The sequence below is a fragment of the Pectinophora gossypiella genome, chromosome 9, assembly GCF_024362695.1.
Source record: "Pectinophora gossypiella chromosome 9, ilPecGoss1.1, whole genome shotgun sequence".
In the NCBI taxonomy this organism is placed as follows: domain Eukaryota; kingdom Metazoa; phylum Arthropoda; class Insecta; order Lepidoptera; family Gelechiidae; genus Pectinophora; species Pectinophora gossypiella.
This window is the reverse complement of record NC_065412.1, coordinates 2,326,972-2,348,673: the sequence shown is the minus strand read 5'-3', so window position 1 is coordinate 2,348,673 and position 21,702 is coordinate 2,326,972. Positions and strand designations below refer to the sequence as shown.

At 43.0% G+C, this 21,702-nt stretch overlaps 2 protein-coding genes across 6 annotated transcripts in view; one reads left to right on the top strand and one right to left on the bottom strand.

Moving 5' to 3' along the window:
* LOC126369432 (peroxiredoxin-4-like) overlaps nt 1–21,702 on the top strand; it is a 196,628-nt gene that overhangs the window by 162,548 nt on the left and 12,378 nt on the right. The window lies entirely within an intron of this gene.
* The window catches only part of LOC126369358 (histone-lysine N-methyltransferase 2C-like), a 56,980-nt gene that overhangs the window by 24,911 nt on the left and 10,367 nt on the right, over nt 1–21,702 (bottom strand). For 3 of the 5 annotated variants that reach the window (XM_050013705.1, XM_050013709.1, XM_050013710.1), the window contains exons 12-32: nt 20,583–20,686; nt 19,450–19,705; nt 18,722–18,882; nt 17,924–18,167; nt 17,423–17,582; nt 16,698–16,960; nt 15,797–15,868; nt 14,859–15,095; nt 14,235–14,369; nt 13,605–13,780; nt 12,938–13,169; nt 11,961–12,118; nt 10,920–11,050; nt 9,834–9,955; nt 8,972–9,174; nt 5,017–5,152; nt 4,404–4,565; nt 3,498–3,620; nt 2,863–2,973; nt 1,799–1,896; nt 791–969 (exon numbers count right to left, since the gene is read on the bottom strand). In XM_050013705.1, the coding sequence (XP_049869662.1) occupies nt 791–969; nt 1,799–1,896; nt 2,863–2,973; nt 3,498–3,620; nt 4,404–4,565; nt 5,017–5,152; nt 8,972–9,174; nt 9,834–9,955; nt 10,920–11,050; nt 11,961–12,118; nt 12,938–13,169; nt 13,605–13,780; nt 14,235–14,369; nt 14,859–15,095; nt 15,797–15,868; nt 16,698–16,960; nt 17,423–17,582; nt 17,924–18,167; nt 18,722–18,882; nt 19,450–19,705; nt 20,583–20,686 (3,463 nt within the window). The remainder of the gene's footprint in view (nt 1–790; nt 970–1,798; nt 1,897–2,862; nt 2,974–3,497; nt 3,621–4,403; nt 4,566–5,016; nt 5,153–8,971; nt 9,175–9,833; nt 9,956–10,919; nt 11,051–11,960; nt 12,119–12,937; nt 13,170–13,604; nt 13,781–14,234; nt 14,370–14,858; nt 15,096–15,796; nt 15,869–16,697; nt 16,961–17,422; nt 17,583–17,923; nt 18,168–18,721; nt 18,883–19,449; nt 19,706–20,582; nt 20,687–21,702) is intronic. The other 2 variants (XM_050013708.1, XM_050013706.1) reach the window with 2 other exon arrangements.

Here is a 21,702-nt window from a genome sequence, read left to right as displayed (position 1 = left end):
CAATTCCTGGGAACGACATGATATCAATTATCTATGATCCAAAGATGAATTCAAACTCATAAAGTAGAATTCAGTGTTGTCGTGGGACCAGAAAGACGGTGGACGAGAACAGCAGTGGAGCAGTATCATCGAATATGCTTAGTACCCAATATATGAGTGGAGGTTGGCACTTATTTAGAGACATAGAACAATCATATATAAAAATATTTCTTGTTTGATATTTGGATCGCATTATGTATGATTGAGGAGCTCGGTGGCGCAGCGGTTAACGCGCTCGGTCTGCGATTGTTGAAGTTAAGCAACTTTCGCAAAGGCCGGTCATAGGATGGGTGGTTCCGTGCTTCGGAAGGCACGTTAAGCCGTTGGTCCCGGCTGCATTAGCAGTCGTTAATAACCATCAATCCGCACTGGGCCCGCGTGATGGTTTAAGGCCCGATCTCCCTATCCATCCATAAAGAAGGCCCGTGCCCCAGCAATGGGGACGTTAATGGGCTGATGATGATGATGATGATGTATAGAACTATGTTGCTACCTATATTGCTTCTCTTTGTTTTGATCAGAATAATAATTAGTAATTGTGCTTGGGTGTAATAAAAAGGGTCATCATTTATACCCAAAACAAAGATAAAATATGCATATGTCTGCTGTCCATGAAATCAGAAGGTTAAACGACGGAAAATCTGTACAGAACCATCTATAACGCAGCTTGGAAAATCGATCATCGTTGTTACGTTTTATAGGGTAGGGCATTGTGACGTATTTGAGCTATCTTCTGCAGTCCATGACTCACGTGGGTTGCAGCTTGTCGGCCAGCTCGAGTCCGTCGAGGATGTGCTCGGCGTCGTTGAGCGCCGCTAACTCAGGGTCCGCGTACTCCAGTATATTGAACTGTTCCCCAATCTCAGCCGTCAACGACTCCAGGAGCTCCTCATCGTCCTCGCCGCCGAGGCCCGTTAGGATGTCGCCCACCTGGGAATTTCAATGTTACTATAAACTTCCTGAAAAAACCAAACTTCTCGATGCATTCTGGGAGTGTTCGTCTGCAATATTAAAATCTAGACAGATAAAAATGCTTCTTCTATCGTGTGGGTTGGAGATGAGGTGGATTACTCACCTAATCAACCCTGGTGTCAGGGTTATGATTGACCCGCCAAAGGCCCCTGACATGACTCATATAACGACTACTTTCATCAGTAAGTAGTAACCAGGACCAGCGGCTTAGCGTGCGTTCCGAAGCACGGATTTTTTGGCCAATCAGGTGATCAGCCTGTAATGTCCTAACTAAACTGGGGTTCACAAAGTGATTTTTGTGATTTATCCCCACCGGGATTCGAACCCGGGACCTCAGAATCGGACCACAGAGGCCGTTATAAAAATGCTTACGTGTGTTTTGCTAAAAAATCAATAAGGAGGGATTTTTGTTGAGATAGAAAGTATGGTTGTGATTTGGTCTCAGGTTAGATAAGCAGACTCTGGAATAAAATAGTTATAAGCCTTAAACGGATGGAGGAACTAGACTAGATTTCAAACTAGACTCAAACGGGTTAGAAACACACAATCGGTATAGCTGACATGGGTAAAAGCTGTTAAACTGAAGCGGGAATGGGGTGGAGACGCCTGCCGTCATCGCAGCCACACAGTATCCTAAATTATAGACTTTTTTGACGTAATTTATTGTAGATTTGCCACAGACGACATTAACTACTTGGGGAGCGCTGAAGCCTCTCACCCGGTTGAATTATAAGCGAAGATTATCACAAAATGAATCCAATAGATGATGTGAAGTGTACTATCTCACCTCGCCAATGTTCCCGGGATCTTGTTCCAGTTTGTCCATGTCGCCCATGTCCATTTCGTCCGTGCCATGCTCCGACTCTTGCTTCGGTTCCACGCCCGCTACAAGCAATAATTAGTATATCATCTCTCATCAGTCATAGATTTTTTTATGTAGTTTAATTATGAAATGTCTCCTTGAATAACCCAGGCGAACAAAATAGGCATCTAGCTTATATACAACCCGCCTGATGTGTGCTGTCACCTTAATTCTGTCGGGTCATTGGCTAATGTAAAATTTGGAGAGGGATTCTTAAATGTCTGCCTAAAATAGACGTGTGTTCCATAAATTGTATGCCTGTCGATTACCCGTCCCTTTCTTTTTCAGCGAATAAGAAAATGACAGGTACGACTTAAAATTGGATCTTGTGCAAATAATAAAACTTCTTTTAACATAGCAGTGATCATGACACTCGGCCATCCGACTCCGTGCTCTCTCCGGGGCACGCTAGGTACTCTTTCCAATACACACTACAATTTGATGTAAATTGTTGGTAGACGTTCAAATTGCGTACTGAGAATATAACGCACGCAACAAATCAAAGGTCACCGTAATGCTGTGCTCCACATTAAAAACAAGTTGATTATGTCTTAAGTCAACTTGAAGAACGATTGTGGAGGTAATACTAATACTGCATGTTCGGAATAGGGCATGAAAGATTATTTTACTTCAATTATGTAAAAGGGCGTAATACTGGCATAGTGGCGCTAACCCTTTTCTTTTCAGCGGGTAAGAAAGTAATAGGTATAGTATAACTTAAAATAAAATTAGAGTCTGCTGGACTCAGCACCAATATAAGCCTTATTATAAAGCAAAGACAGGGCGGCTCACAATAATTTAAGCTTCCATACTACGTTGGTCCGAAAACATAATACACAACACTAGTATTCTTCTATCTACAATGGTCCCGAATCCTGTAGACACCAAATTTTATGCCGTCCCTTTCCTTTTCGGCGGATAAGAAAATGACAGTTATAACTTAAAATAAAATTCGATAGTGTGTACTGGGAATAGCACCATTGACTTACCATGTGGTTGAGGTACGTTTGGTTTTTGCTCTTGAACCTGAGCAGCGGGATTCCCTTGCGTCTGCTGTATCGGCGTACCGTCAGCCGTCACTAAACGTTGTTGCATTAGCACTGAAAATAGTTTACCTTGATAAAATAACATTTTTACTACTACTACACACTACCATTGTATTGTACTGTATTCATGCGTCTGATTGTTGTAATTTAGTTCTGTGCAATAAAGTATATTTGATTTGATTTCTTATGTGACCTTTTACTTGTATACAGGCAAGATGTTAGGCCAGTTTAAAAACATTAAAACTCAAAAATATATTTATTCGTCAGGTATTTGAAACTTATTTTTTTTAAATAAATATATTTTTTGTCGAACGTCTCATCACGTCTCAATCTGTACGGACGAAGAAAAGTAGCTGCAAGAAAAACCTCAGCACGGGTCTTAGACGTTGCGAATCAATGGGCTAGAACTTTATATTAATTAAAACCGAAATGGCACTGTTTTAGGGCCATCATCAAATAGTATAGAAAAAAAACACAAAACGGATCCTCCTCCAGTAATTCGTAAATTAAAGAAAATACGACATTACGTACAATAGCCACCTACCATCGTGTTTTCTTTGACAAGATGAGTTACTTACTGGGTTGATCAGGTCTCTGACCGGGCTGAAGCGGCGCGCGCGGCCTCATAGCGACAGGCAGAGGCTGGCGGAAGGCCGTGCCTTCCATGACGCCCTGCACTGTGCCGTCCTCGGTTGCGCTCTCTGTTGAGAAGGCAATATTGTTCTAAAGAACGAATTTAATTTCGCTAAGCCGACACGGGCGAGTTGCACCGGACGTATCATTAGTGTCACCGCAAAAATATCGTATAATCTTTTGTTTTGCAAATATCTACTACTTATATTATTATGTTTTACATAATATATTGAACATATACGGGGCTACGCTCCTCATCTATCTAAAGAAGAGCACCACGGAGTGAACCCTGCCCAAAGGTTCCCATTATGCTAGATCCCCTGGGCAAGTAAGTACGTGGGCAATATCCGTTACCAACATTTCTTGGAATTTGTCTTACCAAGCTATAAGTGTAAGTTATCACCGTTTTTGGCGGTTCGCATTACGACTGTTTATAGTTTTCCTTTTAGGCGATTTTTGAAGGGTTATTGTTTTAAATAATATAGGCGCGATCCACAATCTCACCTGACGGTAAGTGACGATCTGATCTAGGGTGGTGATCCACCCTCACGCTTTCCTAGAAAATGCCTATTCACTCTAGCCTTGAAGGCTCGCAGATTATAACGAGTTGGAAAAACAAACGATTACAGACAGTTCGAGTCCTTTGCTGTTCGCATCAAAAAGGATGAGGCGAAACTTTTAGTGCGGATTGGTGTTTTGTGGTGTAGTGAGTTCTGGTAATATATAATAATCCTGATGTTTGTCTCATTATTGCTCCCAACGCAACGAAGCACATATATTTTCCTAACATTTCCAATACTAAACAATCTAACAATCGAAAGAAGGGAAAATATCAACATATATAAACTCACGCGGCTGCCACATCTTATCTGGATGCCTCTGCAACAGATCCCTAAGTTGCCTGTTGATGTCGTCGTTGTTGGCGTAGTGCAGCGGGAATCGCTGGGCCGGGAAGGCGCTGCGCGGCGCCTCGGCCGCCTCCACGCCGTCCGGGCGCAGCCGCTGCATGGCTGCTTGGGGACCAACAGTGCCGCTATTAGGATACCTTGTAAAGATCGCTACATACGCAACGTGTTTTTTATCTACACGGAACTCAAGCGGAAAGTTTCGGCAATATCGTTTCATATAAAATGTGTATGAAAGATGCATCACGGATGCCTGGATGGGACGAGAACGTGGCACCTATTACTAAACCACGCCGTTTATGTTCTAACAGCTTCCCGTATATAGCGATGTTAACCCGTGCAAATGAATAGCTTAGCTTTCTTTTAAGAATATCTAAATAAAGAAAAGCTATTGGAAACTAATTTCCATATTAGTCCCATACAACTCGCGGACCATACGAGTATCGGTATGACGGGTTGTCAATTAATAAAAAAGATAACATCCAATTCTGTTCCACCAATATTTCGCAAGATTTCGCCTGTTCAAATATCATGGCTCGTCACGTGTAAGCAAGAATACCTTGCATTCTCTGGTCGTGTATGATCTGTTGTTGTTGTTGGGTCTGTTGTTGTCGCATCTGTTGCAGCTGCTTCCACTGCCGCTCTTGTTCGGCCTCGCGCGCGCTGCGCTGTTGCCCGCACGCGCGTTCTTGCTCCTATATGAGATTGCTCTGTTAGTACCAGTTGGGGATTGTGACCTGGAGATATTTGTACCTTTATCGACAGCAACCTCTTAACGCCGAGATTTCGAAACATAATACTTAAACAATGGGGTTTTAGACTTTAAGAGGACTGTCGGTCTTAATGATAATGTAGTTTTATATTGGAAGCCCGACGTCGAAGATAAATGTCATTCCATCATTGAGGTCATTTGTCCACTTAAGAAAATGATGATGACAGCATAGTAAAAAATACTACACTATTATTAGGCTGATTCAAGTAGAACTGTCTACGAGAAATGGCAGCAATTAAAAAAAAACAATAACTGAAAATACTACACACTGCACAAGTGGAATTAATACTAGAGCTACGCAAAATTATACATCCAGTATCAACTAAACTTGGGCAGTGTATATACGGCTTGACAAATAATAACTACAGATTTCTTTTATTGCCACCGATTCTCTGGGACAGCTGAGCTAGACAGACGTTACCTAAATATCGAACTATGTAATGACGTACTGACACCTGAATTTTACGGCTAAAATTGATTCGCTAAATACAGTAACGTTGGGGAAAAACAAAGGTACAAATACCTTCAGTAATGTCACTTCCATGGGTATTATTGCATGCTGAACTACGCAGGCACTCTCGAGACTTTATTCTCCAGACTACAAATTATACTCAGCACTGAAAATACGTTTCCTTACACGTGCATTGGCATAATACATTAGGTTGCTTTTTGAAAAATTATAACATCCTCCACAATATCGTGATTTGTTACGTTGTTTTGTTTTGTGCTCTATAATAGTTCTACTGGTTTCGATGCTGACTATACCACTCGTATCTGACTAAATTATGTGAGTTACAATTGAGTTATATTAGATATTTTACATGGCGTCTCAGACAGGGAGGGGGGGATATGTACTGTCATAGAATAATCCTACATCCAAAAAAATGTGTTTATTATGAGAAATAATGCCATTGGTTTTGGTGTCATACAAGACCATTAACCCGGCCCCAGGGGGGACAGTCATTAATTTATGAATTTTAATAAAGAATAGGTGCGACATTTTGTCACGTTTTTCTATGACGTCACAGGTTGCGTTTTCTTACAAATTCTATAGTAATTTCATGTATTGACGTTTAGTAAAAAGTAACTGTTTTGACTAATATGGGCGATAGGCTGATCCCTTATCACCATAAGGTTTATCATATCCAGCTTACAACATCGTATCAACAGTGGCTGCAAGTTGTCTTTGATTTAAAGATTTGAGTTTAATAATTTGTTTGAAAATAAGAATAATTATGAATGTTGAACATATTTTTAATTTTTTATGATTGCTATATATTTAAGATGTTGTCGAATTGGGACCCTACCTGTAATGAACACATTGTATGAGCATGTAAGAATTTAATAAATAAATAAATGATTACTTGTGGCTCTGCCCACCCCATTAGGGATTACGGGCGTGAGTTTATGTATGTAACTGATTTGACAAGTTAGAAACTACCCTATACTGTAAAATTTCAACATTCTAGCCGCAACGATTCAATCTGTGCGCTAATGTCAATCAGTCAGTCGTTGCTTATTCAAACAAGATATTTTTCGGGTTTTATCGCAAATGCTATACCGACAAGAGCGTGGCTCTTAAATTAATGATGATGATCACAAATAGGAGTTATGACGTAGTCACCCCCTTCTGAGACACTGTATTAGTACATTATTTGGATTTTTTACTGTCATGCTTTTGTTACGGACTACAACTAAATCAAACCTATGGATCTGTTTGTGAATATTTACATCAATGTTATACATCTTTTAATGCCAGATATACTTTATTAGTGTTACATTTATCATAAACCTACACAAGACATTCGTGTGAATAATGTTTTCATCTGAACAAATTAGTTGACACTATTAATGTTTGAATAAATAGGTGAATGGAAGAACGAGTTTTGTTTCCTTTTACCGGCCATTCTCTCGCTGAAATAGACAAAAACTGACTTATAGAAATCGTCGGAGAACTTCAACACGTTTCATTAGATGCAGTGACAGTCATTTGTCATCATCTTCTGGACATTTTCTATTCACCTAGAAAGGTTTGCTGCATGAAACTTACACACTTCAGCCACGAAGTCAAGTTTTATACAGCAATTATATCTTACAGACAACCTCACAAAGCCTTCCACAACAGCATAACGACGCAAATTAAACTAGAAACTAGTGTTAGAACGGTTAGCACAACACATCCAGCCCGCGACCAATGTTAAAGCCAACACTACCAAGGCAAAGCTAAAATAAAAAAGTCAACGTTACGGAAACAGGAAACGGGTCCAGGAGGCGTATTTTATGGATCGAATGGAATCGTTCGTTTTCAAAGAAGCTAAATGAAAAATAAAGAAAACAATCACACAGCTAACGATGCGATCGAACAGCCAAACTTGTCGGGTGATGACAATTTAGAACCGCGTTAGAGAAGGTGCTAAGGACCGCGAGGTGCAATCGCGCGATCACCCGACAATACAACGAAACGGGTCTCGCATACGCATCTTTCCCGACGAGTCTATTGTGCAGTGTACTTCGACATTGTGTCGTTATCGGGAGCATCTCAATTTGCATGTCTCTTTATTGGCACGTTACGAAACGACACGGGTCAGTGGAGGTCATCGACGGCAATCGAGAGAGTAGATGTGAAGTCATCCATGAGCATGAGGGTCGAATGCGTATGCGAGCGTCGCGACAGTCGCGCGGTACCGTGGGTGCGTGGTGCGGGCGCGGCGGGGGCGGTGCCTGCGTGGGCGCGGCCGGGGTGGGCGGCGTGGGCGCGGGCGGGGTGGGCGCGGTGGGCGGAGTGGGCGGGGTGGGCGCGGAGGGCGCGCGCGGCGCGGGCTGCAGGCGCGGCAGCGTGCGCATGATCTCGGAGGGGGTGAGCACGCGGATGTGCGCGTCGGCCTCCAGGAGCCCGCCCGCCGTCACCGTCACGTTGGGCGCGCGCACCGGGCCGGCCGGCGTCGCCGGCGTCGTCGCCGCCGTGCTGGCCGCAGGCGCGCCGGCGCCGTGGGGCGCGCCGGGCCCACTGGCCGCGCTCGCCTCGCTCGGGCCGCTCGCGCCGGCGTCCGCCTCGCCGCTCGAGCTCTGCCGCCCCAACCATCACTTACACCATGTCGCACGTGACCGGCCGCCGGGCGAGCGCTCCGCCCGCGACTCGCTCGACTCTAACGCGCTTGCCGGTGAGGAAGCGAAGCTGTGCTTCGAAGCGGTGAAGTGCCTATCGCATTTTTTACGACACGGGGTCAAGAGTCTTTTTGTCGACGGCCGCTCACGTAGGACATGGTATTCATACTGATCACCGAGCATACTAGCCGACACTAGCCTGTACGATGGGTGGATTATGGAAGGTTCCGATAGAGCAAACGACCGAAAATAAGTCGGAAACGAGAAGTAAATCCAAAGTTAATAACACAATATATTACCCATAAATCTAAAGGATTCAACGCGTTACCCCATAAAACAATTCCCAATTTTTAATTACCCATAATTTAAGCATATTTTTTTTATTAAATTCCCAACAGTAATATCTTTAGCCAATAATTCAATACGTTCAATAAATGAGCAACCCTTTTCGATTATGATTACAAAAATTAAATTCAAATGGAAAGAATTACTTTCGCCGGCCCAATGAAAAGGTTCAAAAACTAATCATCTGTGTCCTCAAGTATCTAATTGGAGAGCTAGTGTGAGAGACACAAGGAACACAGTGGTAAGTGAGTCGTGTTAGCACACACCACAGTGACACACAAGCGGTACGTACCTGTTGCGCTTTCTTCATGCGAATCGCACTTCTGTTATCCCTCGCACGCTGAAGGTACGGAGCCTTCTGTTCTACGGGTAAGGCGCGCCATTTCTTGAGGATCTGCTTGCAACGGTCCACCCAGTTGGGGAACTCCGTCTTCCATTCCGGGTGGTTTGTGTTGGCGTACAGAACAGCTGATATTGTAGCTGCCGAGCCTAAGCCTGTGAGTAAGATAGGGGTTAAATAAAGGAACATTTTTCAAGAAAATCTATACTATACTATGTAGGGAGGTTAGGCATCCGTCACGGAGGTGGTGTGATGTTTATTTTAATGATGTGCATTACCTTCTTCCTTACTCGTGGTGAGTCAGTTCGTTCTTTATTCATAAATTAATAAAACAACGATTACATTGTCTTTGGTTGTCAATATGCACCGGCAATGCTTCATCACTCCATGTACATGTGCGCGAGTTCAGTCAAAAGCGATAACAACTGTACGCTTGAGTATTTAGGTACATTTTAGCACAGCGGTCGCCGATGAAATCGTCGAAGCGGAGTGGGTTATTATCGTGATAGGAATAGTCACTGTGACCGTGTTCAAACCTAATCTACTACGGAATTAGGGGGCTAAAAAGCCGAAGCAATGAAAAGCAATAATGAGCAAATTTTAAAGTCAAATAGCAATGTTGCTTTTTAGATGAATGGCTTCGATTTGGTCTTTTAGCCCCCCTGGTAGGAGGGAAACCACTGCCCTATTTTTCCCTAAAAAAATAGCATGAAGAATGCTACGCCGATAACAGCGTGGCTCTTAAATTAGTGATTAGCCCCCTTGGTTATGTGTCGTATAAATCATGTGTTGTGGGCGTTGGTGTGGTACTCACTCTCATCAGCGCGCATCTTGTCGGCGCTGCGCTGGTTGTAGGAGGGCGGCGGCGCGGCGGGCTGGCCGGCCCAGGCGCCGCCGCCGCACTCGCCGAACAGCGGGCTCAGCGCGCTGTTGCTGCTGCGGGGGGGACCGTTACTACACATTTTGTTTTTTTTTTTACTTCATTTGAACCAAAAATTAAACATTTTTACAAATAACATTCTCTCGCCAAACCGACACCAGTTTGTTGGCAGGTACGCGTTAGCATAAGTAGTAATACTAAATAAGATAATAACCGTGCTTGAAAGCTGGTTCACTTTTAGTTTAAAGAAAAATAACGCAAATTGGGTAGTTTCCTAAGTCAACGATAAATTATGAAATTCAGATTACTAAATTTAAACAGAACAGACGTAAAAAAGAGAGATTTACAGTAGACAAATAAAAGTTTTCTTTTTTTTTATGAATCTTAAGAAAAATGTAATAATAAGTACGATATTTTATCACGTTTTTCTATGATATTGATGTTGTCGTTTTTGTATGATGTTGTGGTTGCTTTTCCATACAAATTACATAGTAATTTCGTGTTTTATCGTTTAGAAATAGGTAACTGGGAGTACAAAAGGCCTCATCAAAGCAATTAGCAGTGAATATTCGCATATAAAAGTGCTCAATGCAAACGAATGTCAAATAGCAATATCGCTTTTTTAGATGAATTGCTTTGATGAGGCCCTATTGAGGCCCAACTACCCTATTCTTCTATTAAAAGCAAAAAACAAAACAACGTATAACACAGTCGAAAAGGACATTTATATGAGCCGGTTACATGTATACAGTAGAAGAAACCGACTAGAAGTTTCTGGACGCGCCGTCTACGGTAAGCTAGTGACGTAATACCAAAGACAAAATATGTGAAGTTGAGGATCTGTTGAATTTTATGGAGATTATTAGCTGAAGACATATAATTTTGCTGTTTATATGTATAGCTATTGTATTAACATTTATATAAAATGCTAAACTAAAATCTGCGAATGTTCAAAGACGCTGGTTCGTCGACAATTCGATATTTCAAGGATGTAAGGATGGTTTAGTGAAATAAACAAACCTGTTCCCGAAGTCAGAGTGGTACGGCGAGGCGTAGTCGACGCCTGTCATCTGTGGGCTCTGTAGCGGCTGCCGCTGCGGGTACGCGCCCGGCATTGAGGCAACATACGACACTGACGACTCTTGAGATTCCTGGTGAGTGAATAATACTGTATTGAACAAGGTTCTACTTGTGTAAACTTGATTAACTTAACTCTCATCGCAATATTCCAATTTGTACCTTACCAAATTTATACAAGTTCAAAGGCTGTTCTACGATTTTGTTAATCATCGTCATCTCATCAGGGTCCACTTACCTAACCTGAAGATTTGACAGGTCCGGTTTTTTACACAAGCGACTGCCTGTCTAACCTTCCAACGCGAAGGGAAAACCAGCCCAATACAGGTTAGGTCACATACCTCCGATAATGCATTTCTCGAATGTGGGTTTCCTCGCGATGTTTTCCTTCACCGATGAGCTCATAACATAAGCTCACTTCTATATCCCCATTGGAGTAGCTAGATGCACATCCATCGCAAGATAAACTAAGTACCCACACGTCATCGAGCTTTCTGTTAGGTCAGCGTGATAGGTGGAGAGCCGTAATGCCGGCTATAATGGTCAAGCCAACTGCGTGAGTGAAAACTGTACTTTGTTAATAACAACCGTATTTTTTTTACATAACATACATAAACAGCCTATACACGCCCCACTGCTGGGCACAGGCCTCCCCTCAATCAACCGGAGGGGGTATGGAGCATACTCCAACACGCTGCTCCACTGCGGGTTGGTGGAGGTGTTTGGGCTAGTAGTAATAGTAGTAGTATTTTTTTTTTCATTTTTATCACCTACTTATTTCTAAAATAAATGATCTTTCTTTTCTATGCTGTTTTGTGCGTAGGATTACCTCATTCTTTACGATTGCTCGGAAAGACCTTTTGTCGTTTGACAAGTTTTCCATCAATTATGCTTTTTTAAAGTCAAAAATCTGTCGTTTTAAAATTCAAACCCTATTCCCTGGAGGACCCTGGAAATCTCGGCCTTATCAGGTTAAAACCTTACCTGCGAATCATCTGTGAGAACTCCCTTGAATATCTCGTCAACATCGTTGCTGTCCATGTCGGGAAGAGAATCTCGGACCATCGCATCGAGATTTACGCCCAGCAGGGATAGATCGTCCTTCGGGGATATTGTCGACGCTTGCGACGACCCTCCCGTTTCTGAGCAGATTTACGAGATTAGTAAAAGAAATAGTATTAACTGTGAGTCTAACCAAACATTCGGGTCGTGTTCTAGGTTCGAGATAAATTATGAAATACATTTTCTTTTTTCTATTTAACTTATTTATGAATTTTAATCATGAAAAACGTCAAAACGTCATGATAAGTCAGACATTTTATCACGTTTTTCTATAACATCACAGTGTTTCATACACATTCCATAGTAATTTCGCGTTTTGACGTTTAGTAAAAAGTAACTGATTTGACTCGTTGGAAACTAGCCTATAATATTGGGAGAGGATTGGAACTGGATAAATGGTCGACATTAGTAATTAATTATCCCAAGAAAGTCATTAACAAAATCCTTACAGTCTGGTTGAAGATATCTGCTAGTAATTCTTCTTCTATCGTGTGGGTTATAAGGTGGATTACCAACCTCCTCAACCCTGGTGTCCAAACCACAGGCCCCTGGACATGGCTCATGTAACGACTACGTACTTACATCAGTACTTCCGAAGCACAGATCGTCTTACTTTCAGACATTCAGGTGATCAGTCTGTAATGTCCTAACCCAACTAGGGATCACACAAGAGATTTTTGTGATATGTCCCTACCGGGATTCGAACCCAGGACCTCTGGATCGTGAGCCCAACGCTCAATCACTGGACCACGGAGGCCGTGTACTAGAAATTAAAAATATAGGGTGTTTGACACACTCATTATCACCCTAGCGTTACCCCGTATTCAAGGGGTCCGCCTGCTTATGCAGGGCTTATTCTGAAGATTTGACACATTTGATTTGATGTTAGAGACACTCACCACTGCTAATCGCCTCAGTCTTAGCGCTGTGAACATTGGGCATACTGTCAGTGGCCGCCGGCGGGGCATCCTCAGGTGGCTGGGGGCCTAGTATGGCGTTCTTCAAAGCCGTCGAGTCCTCAGTATGCTTCAGTTGTCCGTCTTCTAATGCCTCCGTCTTTATCTTGGTACCGTCAGTAGAATCGTCTTTCTCATCTTTAGGTTTCAATGAGTTGAGGAGGTCTAGTTCGTCCTGTTTGAAAAATGATTTAGGTTTTTGGGTATAAGGGATTTATTTGGGGATTCAACTACGAGTATAAAGATTTCGGAAACTACGGGATGTAGAGTGTAGACGTGTTAAAGAAAGATTAGATCGAGTGTACTATACACTAGCAAGTAGAATAGATGTACCCATAGATCTTCATTATTATATAAATGAAAATGTGCAACATTCTATTAGTGATTTTTTTTTTGTTTCAGTTTAGTAGTTCAGAATGTGGAGAATTATTTTTTTTAAATAGCGTTTGCGTTTGACTATAATCTCGCCTGATGACAAGTGACGATGTGGCCTAAAGTGAGACACGCTTACCCAGCAAATGCCTACTCACTCTAGCCTGGAAGATTCTAAGATTATAACGTTTTGGAAACACATACTGCTGCGAGATGTTTAAAGCCTCATTCTGCATACCTGGTTCAGATTAATAGTAATAGTGTGGTCATGATCGTTGAAGACTGTGAGTGCAGCTAACACGTCTTCGCCATCACTGTCGGAGTTTTCGAAGTCCAGTTTGAAGTCGCGCAGTTCGCGGTAACCCTCTGGAGTTGATGAGCGGTTGGGGCCGCCGGGGCTCTCTGAAGGGTTTCCTAGACAAGGTAGAACATTAATAATACTTAAATATTGTCAGATAGCCACTTTACTTCTAACTAAAGTAAGTCTGTCGACATAACATAAACAGTTTATATACGATCCACTCGTGAAGCTACACCTTTTTTGGGACTAGTGGTTCCAAATTCAAATTTAAAATATCTTTATTCAGTAGGCAACATAGTTACACTTTGAATCGTCATATTTTACATAATGAACGTCTCATCGGCCTAAAAGTTCAATTCCCAATCGAAATCATAATCACTGACTGTCCTTAGTTTAGTAAGGATATTGCAGGCTGAATCACCCGATTGTCCGAGAATGTACGATGTATCTGTGTCGGAAGGCAAGATAAACCATTGGTCCGGATTAAGCTTGTTAAAAATAAGGCCAGAAATCCAACTATTACTTGAAAATTCGGGTATTACAAAGTTATATAGATAATATACACACCTGTAGAGCTGACAGCGGGCTTGACAGGTTCAAGCAGCTCCTTTCCGAAGAACGCCTCTTGCATGTAGGAGGGGAACTGCTCCATCAACTTGGAACGCGGCTTGCGGCGTGGCTTGCGCTTGTTGCTTGGGGATTCTGTCAATACACAGGAAGCTATTAATACAAAATGAAGTCTGTGTAAGGCATTCCCACTGACGCAGTCTAGCAGACATACAGGAATTAACTAAATGTTGGGAGTCACGTCTGCGCTTTGCTACAGTTAGGAACGCACCTTATATTAACTCTGAAACCAGATTTGTGATGTCATTCGATCTTAAACCCATACAAGAAGACACGGATTTTACGTCTTCTTTATTGTTTACATAACAACATTCTTTCTTCTAGAAGAAACAATCACCTATCGCACAAGGCGAACATTCCTAAACAATACTCCGAAAAAATCCACTCCCCAAAACGACAACTCCCAAACTGTTTTGGCATTTAGTCCCAATGTTTACTTCTTACAAAATTGGCAGTTACCTTCAGAAACCTGCATCCCATCCCGTCTTTATCGAGCACTTTGAACCCCTCAAATCAAAATGCCTGAAGATCTCTTATTTATATTTCGCCAAATTTGTCAATTACCTCCAGAAGCCTGTGTGCCATCCCCGTCCTTGTCATCATCGGCCTGCGCTTTGAGCGTTGTCTGTCTCTGTCGCACCACAAACCCGCCGATGCCTAGCTTGTTCAGATTCCTTTGCCTCTTCCTCCGAAGCACCGTCAGCCCCGACTCTGTGGTGTATATGGTGAAGCCCTCGGGCGCCGGGCCGTCGTTAGCGACGTTCCATAGCACGCCTTCCTTGAGGTTCGAACTTGCGGTACCTGGTTGGTAAGGACATGGAATACAGATGATACGTGAGCGGAAAGCGTGTTGAGCCCTCAGCTATCCTCATTTATCTGGCAAAGTAATGCCAATAAAAAAGAAATCACTGTCATAAACATGACGAGCTTCTTGAGGACCTTTTGTCCGACAAACAGCATCACAACTTTATTAACACTAGTGATGCATACGAATAAATCGTAGTAGTTCTAAGAGGTGACTTCAACACAGTCGATAAGAATGAGTAGATTTTTTCTAATCGATTAAAAAATTGTTTTTCATGTGTTTGAATTTTTGTCATTTTTATTATTCTAAAGACGTACGTCAGGATTTCGACCAATAAACACGGCACATGCTGTTTAAGTTGGTAAACAGCTTGAGTAAAAAGTGAAATGGTCTCTCGCCTCAATGGGAAATAAGCATAATCTTATGTATGTATATCCAGTCTATTGGTCGAGGTCCGCGTTATCCGTCGCCTTTTATTTGCCACACTACAGCTGCTAGTCAGACATGACCAGAATCTAGAATACATCGTATATTTCCCGTTCGTCCGATAGTTCGACTGATCAATCGATCCAGAACACATTTGTTTCCTTTTCGCCATAAACACTCCTTGGTTAAAAGGGAAAAAAATCCTATTGGTCCGATTGACAGGTCCCCGATCTGACGAATGGGAAACACCCAATAAATCCATATCACATACCCGGTTCTTCCTTGACCTCGGCGGTGCTATCCGGTTTGGTCTCGTCACCCGTCTCGTCTGCGTTCTGAACCACTGTTTCAATAGAGGCCATTATTTCTACCCAATCCACAATGCAGCAACAAACAAAAACTCGCATTAGAGTCAAATCTGAGTTCGTGTTAGTCATGCGGGACTTTATAGTTTATTTGGGGTTGATTTTAGTCTAATATGTGTAAAAATGCTATGTCGGAGGTTCTTACTTCTACTGGGGGGCAAATACAATTTGGTACCATGTGACATTTACTTTTTGAACAAAATGAACTGTAAGTCTCACTAATTGTCAAATATGTTACTGCGACAGGGTTCTTAAGTGGGTATAGGATGTTGATCATGACTGTACGCTAGACTGGGAGCGAAGAAAAACATAGAACACGTTCAGCTGCTTGTCTTCCAAAAAATCCGACAGAGGGATTGTTTTATTTCCAATATAATGGTCAATTGTATTGGGGAATAGGCTGATCCCTTGTCGTCATAAGGTTCATCATATCCATCTTATACTTTCTATCAATATTTATATTTTCTGTAAGTTGTATTTGATTCCTTGTGGCTCTGTCCACCCAGGGATTACGGGCGTGAGTTTGAGCACGTATGTATTTGAGAGTCACGATGGGGACAGTATATTGGACTAATAAATAGGTCAAGAGGAAGCTTTCATATTCGAAAGTTTTCGTGAAGTTTATTTCAATGTAAATTAAAACACGGGTATACACCCGATATTTCAGGTTTGGGAGTCCCATATAATAACGCGGTAAGAACCTGATATTATATGATGATAACCGCGTAAACCTCAACAATGTATACTTTCTATGTATTTATTTATTTAGTCCGTCCAATATCAAATCATAAAGTCAGCCAAACTCACCAGCATCTTTCTCGTTATTTTCGTTCTTGAACCTCCGCTTCCTCCTCTGGTGCGTGATCCCCATCTCGGCTTCGAGCTGCTTCATGTGATGCGCGCCGTGCTGGGAGAGGCAGACGTCGTCGACGTAGTACTCGCCGCCCAGCCCCAGCGACTGCGGCGTGGGGCGCGGCGCCGGGCGCGGCGGCGGCGCGGGCGCGGCCTCCAGCGCGCGCGCCAGGTGCGGCGGCGGCACCTCGCGCCCGCGGCACGACACGCACTTGTACCTGCACCACACGGCGGGGGTGAACTAGCGGGTCACGTTTACGACTTCGTATCGCAGGGCTCTAAAGGCGTACCATTAGTATCGTTTCAGATAGATCGAAACGGCCTCCGTTGTCCAGTGGTTTGTGCATTGGGCTCACGATCCAGAGGTCCCAGGTTCAAATCCCGGTGGGGACACATCACGAAAAACACTTTGTGATCCCTAGTTTGGTTATAGGACATTACAGGCTGATCACCTGATTGTCCGAAAGAAAGATGATCCGTGCTTTGGAAGGCACGTTAAGCAGTTGGTCCACTACTTACTGATGTAAGTTAGTAATCGTTACATGAGCCATGTCAAGTGTCAAGGTTATTATAGAGCCGCCAAAGGCCCAAAAAAAAGGGAAAAGGGATACAGGCGCGATTTTATATTACTGGCCCATATTGCTCTATTGGAATGTGAGGTGGTTGCATGTCAGACTGACCCGGCGCGGCAGCAGGTGTCGGCATCACTCTCGCTGCGGATGGAGTCGCAGGAGGCGTGCAGCCAGCGGCGGCACGGCTCGCACTGGATGATCAGCTCGCCGTCCGAGTACGGCTCGTTGCACACGCAACACATCACTAGTGACGCGCACGGCGCGCATTCTGTGGGCAACATCACGTTTATTACGTTACGTGACAGAAAGAGAGAAAGATATGTAAAAAGCTGCTATATATTTCTATTGAATGCCCTTAGCCCTCGTTAACAATTACTTCTGTACAATATCTCAGGAAGAGGAAATGACTGAAAACCAGCCCGGTATTATGTGTATGTTGACTAGACAGAGAAAAAAAAGTGTATAGACCTGTGTATAGGCAACATACACATAATGCCGGTTTCTTACCGTGATAATCAGAGATATGAGACTCCCATGAGGCTGATTAACGCGGTAAGAGCCCGGTATTATGTGTATGTTGTCTAGACAGAGACAAAAAAGTATATAGACCTGTATAGTTGTCACTCCAGCCGCAAGTGTCCCTGGTGCCGCAGGTGAGGCAGCGGCGGCAGCGCTCGCAGCGCCAGGCGGAGCGCGGCACGTCGGCCAGCCGCGGCCGCGCGCAGTACGTGTGCCAGCTGGTGTCGCAGTCGTCGCACAGCACCAGCAACGCTTCGTCCCCGCGAGACCCGCAGCCTTCGCACACCGTGCAGTCCAGGCAGCGCCACCCGAGGGTCACTATTACTTGGGAAACCTGGAGTCAATCATATTACATTACACAGGGAGTAATTGACACAGTGATGAATATTGAAGGAGTAGGCTATTATTGTGCTAGCTATAGGAAATTTTGTACCGAGTGTTTTATCTGTTACGTAGTGTTAGATAGAAAATAATCAATAACATCGACTAACACTATGCTAATGAACGTCACAACACTAGCTTACGTACTTTGACAGGTCTAATTCTTACCGCGCATTGAGACGATTGTATATTTAACAATATACTCAATAATTGTATCGAACTGGTCGTTCTGTTTAATAATAATAACTATTAAGTAATCTGTGTCTTAGTGACGTGTGTGTACATTGTAATACAGAGTGTAATTGACACCGTAACGAATACTCAGGGGCATATAAAATGGAATTCACCCGCCCTCGGTTTTTCACACACACAGATGCGCGTGTACGATAACGTCAAATGGAATTCACACACACAGAAGCGCGTAGACCATGACGTCAATGTGTAGTGTCTGTGTAAAACGAGGTGTTTTGTCGTGTGTGTTGTTTGCGTTTGTTGGACAATACCAACCTTGATATTGACACAGTAGGGGTGGTATGTCTGCCCGCACTGCGCGCACGCAATGAGGCAGCCCTCGGAGTCGGTGCCGATGGCGCCGCACATCACGCACAGGTCCTGCGTCAGCACGAACTTGTCCTTGCTCGAACATAGCACCAGCTTGTTTTCCACGCCTGTAAAATACATACGTGTACAGTCATGAGCAATATCATGTGCCCACTTTAGTACCCTGGCGCACTATCATATTTGACATTTAATAAGAGTTACGGTTTAATTTGTCAAAAAGGTAATGTGACATGGTTTCAAAGTGTATACACATTAGTATTCGTGACCGTACATCTTTGTTCTAAGATGTTAACTCGAGCCATCGACAACGAAGACCTCGATCTTAGCTCAAAATCGGTATTCTTAAACGCCTCAACCTTATCTCGAGATAAGTGGAGGCATGAGATCGTTATTTTCGTATTATTTTGTTTGCAATATGATATGCTCGCAAGATGAATTAAGTACATCTCAACCGAGCTTCTGTTAGACCAACGTGATAGGTTGAGCCATAATGCTGTGTGTTGTCGACCAAACTGGATTAGTGAAAACTGCACTTGAGATAAATTAATAACTCATTGGTGCAAGTCCGATACTGGGGTTCGACCTGGCGCTCGCCACTTGAGAAGCAAACTTGTGAAACACAGGACCACAGTGACTTTAAATCATAATATAAAAATTGCAATACAAACACTCACTAGGATCATCCTCGGGTGTCTTGTTGTCAGGCGCCTGCGGCCTCTGGAGCCCTAGCCCGGGCACCCCAAACACCCCCCGCATCTTAGGCTTGGTGCCCCGCTTGCGGCCGAAGTCGAGGGCAGAGCGCTGACGCTTCTGGAAGCCTAGTTTGCCCGCCGGGGGGAAACCGCCTTTTAGTTTATATCCGCTGATTTTCTTCTTGGCGACTTTTGAAGACACCGTGTAGGGCTTCCCTTTGCCGAGGCCTACGTCGGGCTGTGAACGAAGGAAATGTTAAACACGAAATTCTTTAATTTCGGAAAACGGAACGAAACGGAAGATATTGTAAGGACAACTTAGGATTCTTGTAGGCACTCCATTCCATCTACGGACAACTAGGCGTCGGCGGGCATTTCATCCTTATGTTGTGGATATACCTTTTTTTTGACGTGACTTTTTGTAGATTTGCCGCAGATGACATTAACTACTTGGCCAGACAAATGGGTAGCACTGAAGGGTCGCATCCGGTACAACGATTAAGACAACAGGCCTGAGGGTGCCCAGTTGGGCGCGAACCTCGGCTCAGGGCGTCGGCTGAGAGGAAGAATATTTGAAAGAATTAGTCGACCCTAGTGGGTCGATAGCGATAAGCGCCGATTGAGGGAAATCGTCGACCACGCCGGCGGGGTCGGTATCGGGGTCCTGAAGTGTTTGGTGTCACGTTGATTTGCCGCCTCTATGGCTAGAGTAATTGGGTCGTCGGGATCGTATATTACGTCCTTGGATACACCACCAATTGGATTGTCTGCCGTCGTCTATTTTTCTAACTCGTTATAATCTGGGAGTCTTCAAGGTTCGCGTTTGACCGCAATATCACCTGATGGTAAGTGACGATGTGGTCTAGTGTATCACGCTTACCTAACAAATGCCTATTCACTCTAGCCTTGAAGACTCCCAGATTATTAGGTCTGTTGGAAAAACAGACGACGGGAAACGGTTCCAGTCCTTTGCTGTTCGCATCAAAAAGGAAGAGGCGAAACGTTTAGTGCGGATTGGTGGTATATCCACAACATAAGGATGAAATGCCTATCGACGTCTAGTTGTCTGTTCTCCGGTAACTATTTAAACAAAATAAGATGACGGTTTACCGTACCTTAGGTTCTATCGCTAGAGGGTCTTGTTCCTGTTGTGAGTTGGAGTTCTCGTCACCGAACGATGAATCTTGAGAGTTCGATGCCATGGTGTCGTCTTCGAAAGCTGGTCAAATATTATTATGTGTAATATTTAATACAATAACGAGCAATGTTCATCATATTCATGAGCGCTTTACAACAAAAATTTGAAACTAAAAACTTCTACAATAAAACAAATAAACTATAGATAGTATAGTACCTCCACCAACCCGCAGTGGAGCAGCGTGGTGGAGTATGCTCTATACTCCCTCCGGTTGATTGGAGGGGAGGCCTGTGCCCAGCAGTGGGACGTATATAGGCTGTTTATATTATGTTATGTTACTATTATTTTATGTAAAAACCAAGCCATTTTTACAGTCATTTTAATATAAGATAGCCATCTCCACCGAATCTATCTACTTAATGCATCTTCGTTATTATAGGAGCAAAATAAATAAGGTCTAAAATTATAATAAACGCTGATGGCAAAATAAAGGTAAAAACATACTGCAATGGAATTTGTAAAATGTAACAAAATCAAAATATAGGCTCGAGCCTGTTAACTTTGTGAACAGCGTATTTTCTTTTTAAATGCACGCCAACTACTTTAAAAAAATCGATTCTAATCGCTTAATCATGAGCACACCCCGGACACTTCATACAAACAACCTCGTGTTACACAGACAATATTCAATATTCAATATTCTTTATTTGCATACTATGATGGTGTACAAGTTTGTAAGTTACATGTATGAGTTTCACATCATAGACCCTTTCGGGCACAACAAAATAGAAATTTAAAAGAGAGGAGGAAGCTTTTCAAGTAGTAACAGCAGTATCATTAAGGTATTCACTAGTACTATAGTAACATTTATTAATGAGAAGTTCTTTTATTTTTTTAATAAAGATTTTGTCACTTTTTTCTTCTTTTAATATGTTAGGCAGTTTATTATAAATTTTGATGGACATCACATATGGGCTACAAGAATGCAGGACGAGTCTAGATATAGGTAAATTTAATCTTTTTCCATGGCGCAATGTGTACTTTACAGGGAGATCTTCGCGACGTTTAAAAAAATCTTGGTATTTACGAACAAAACG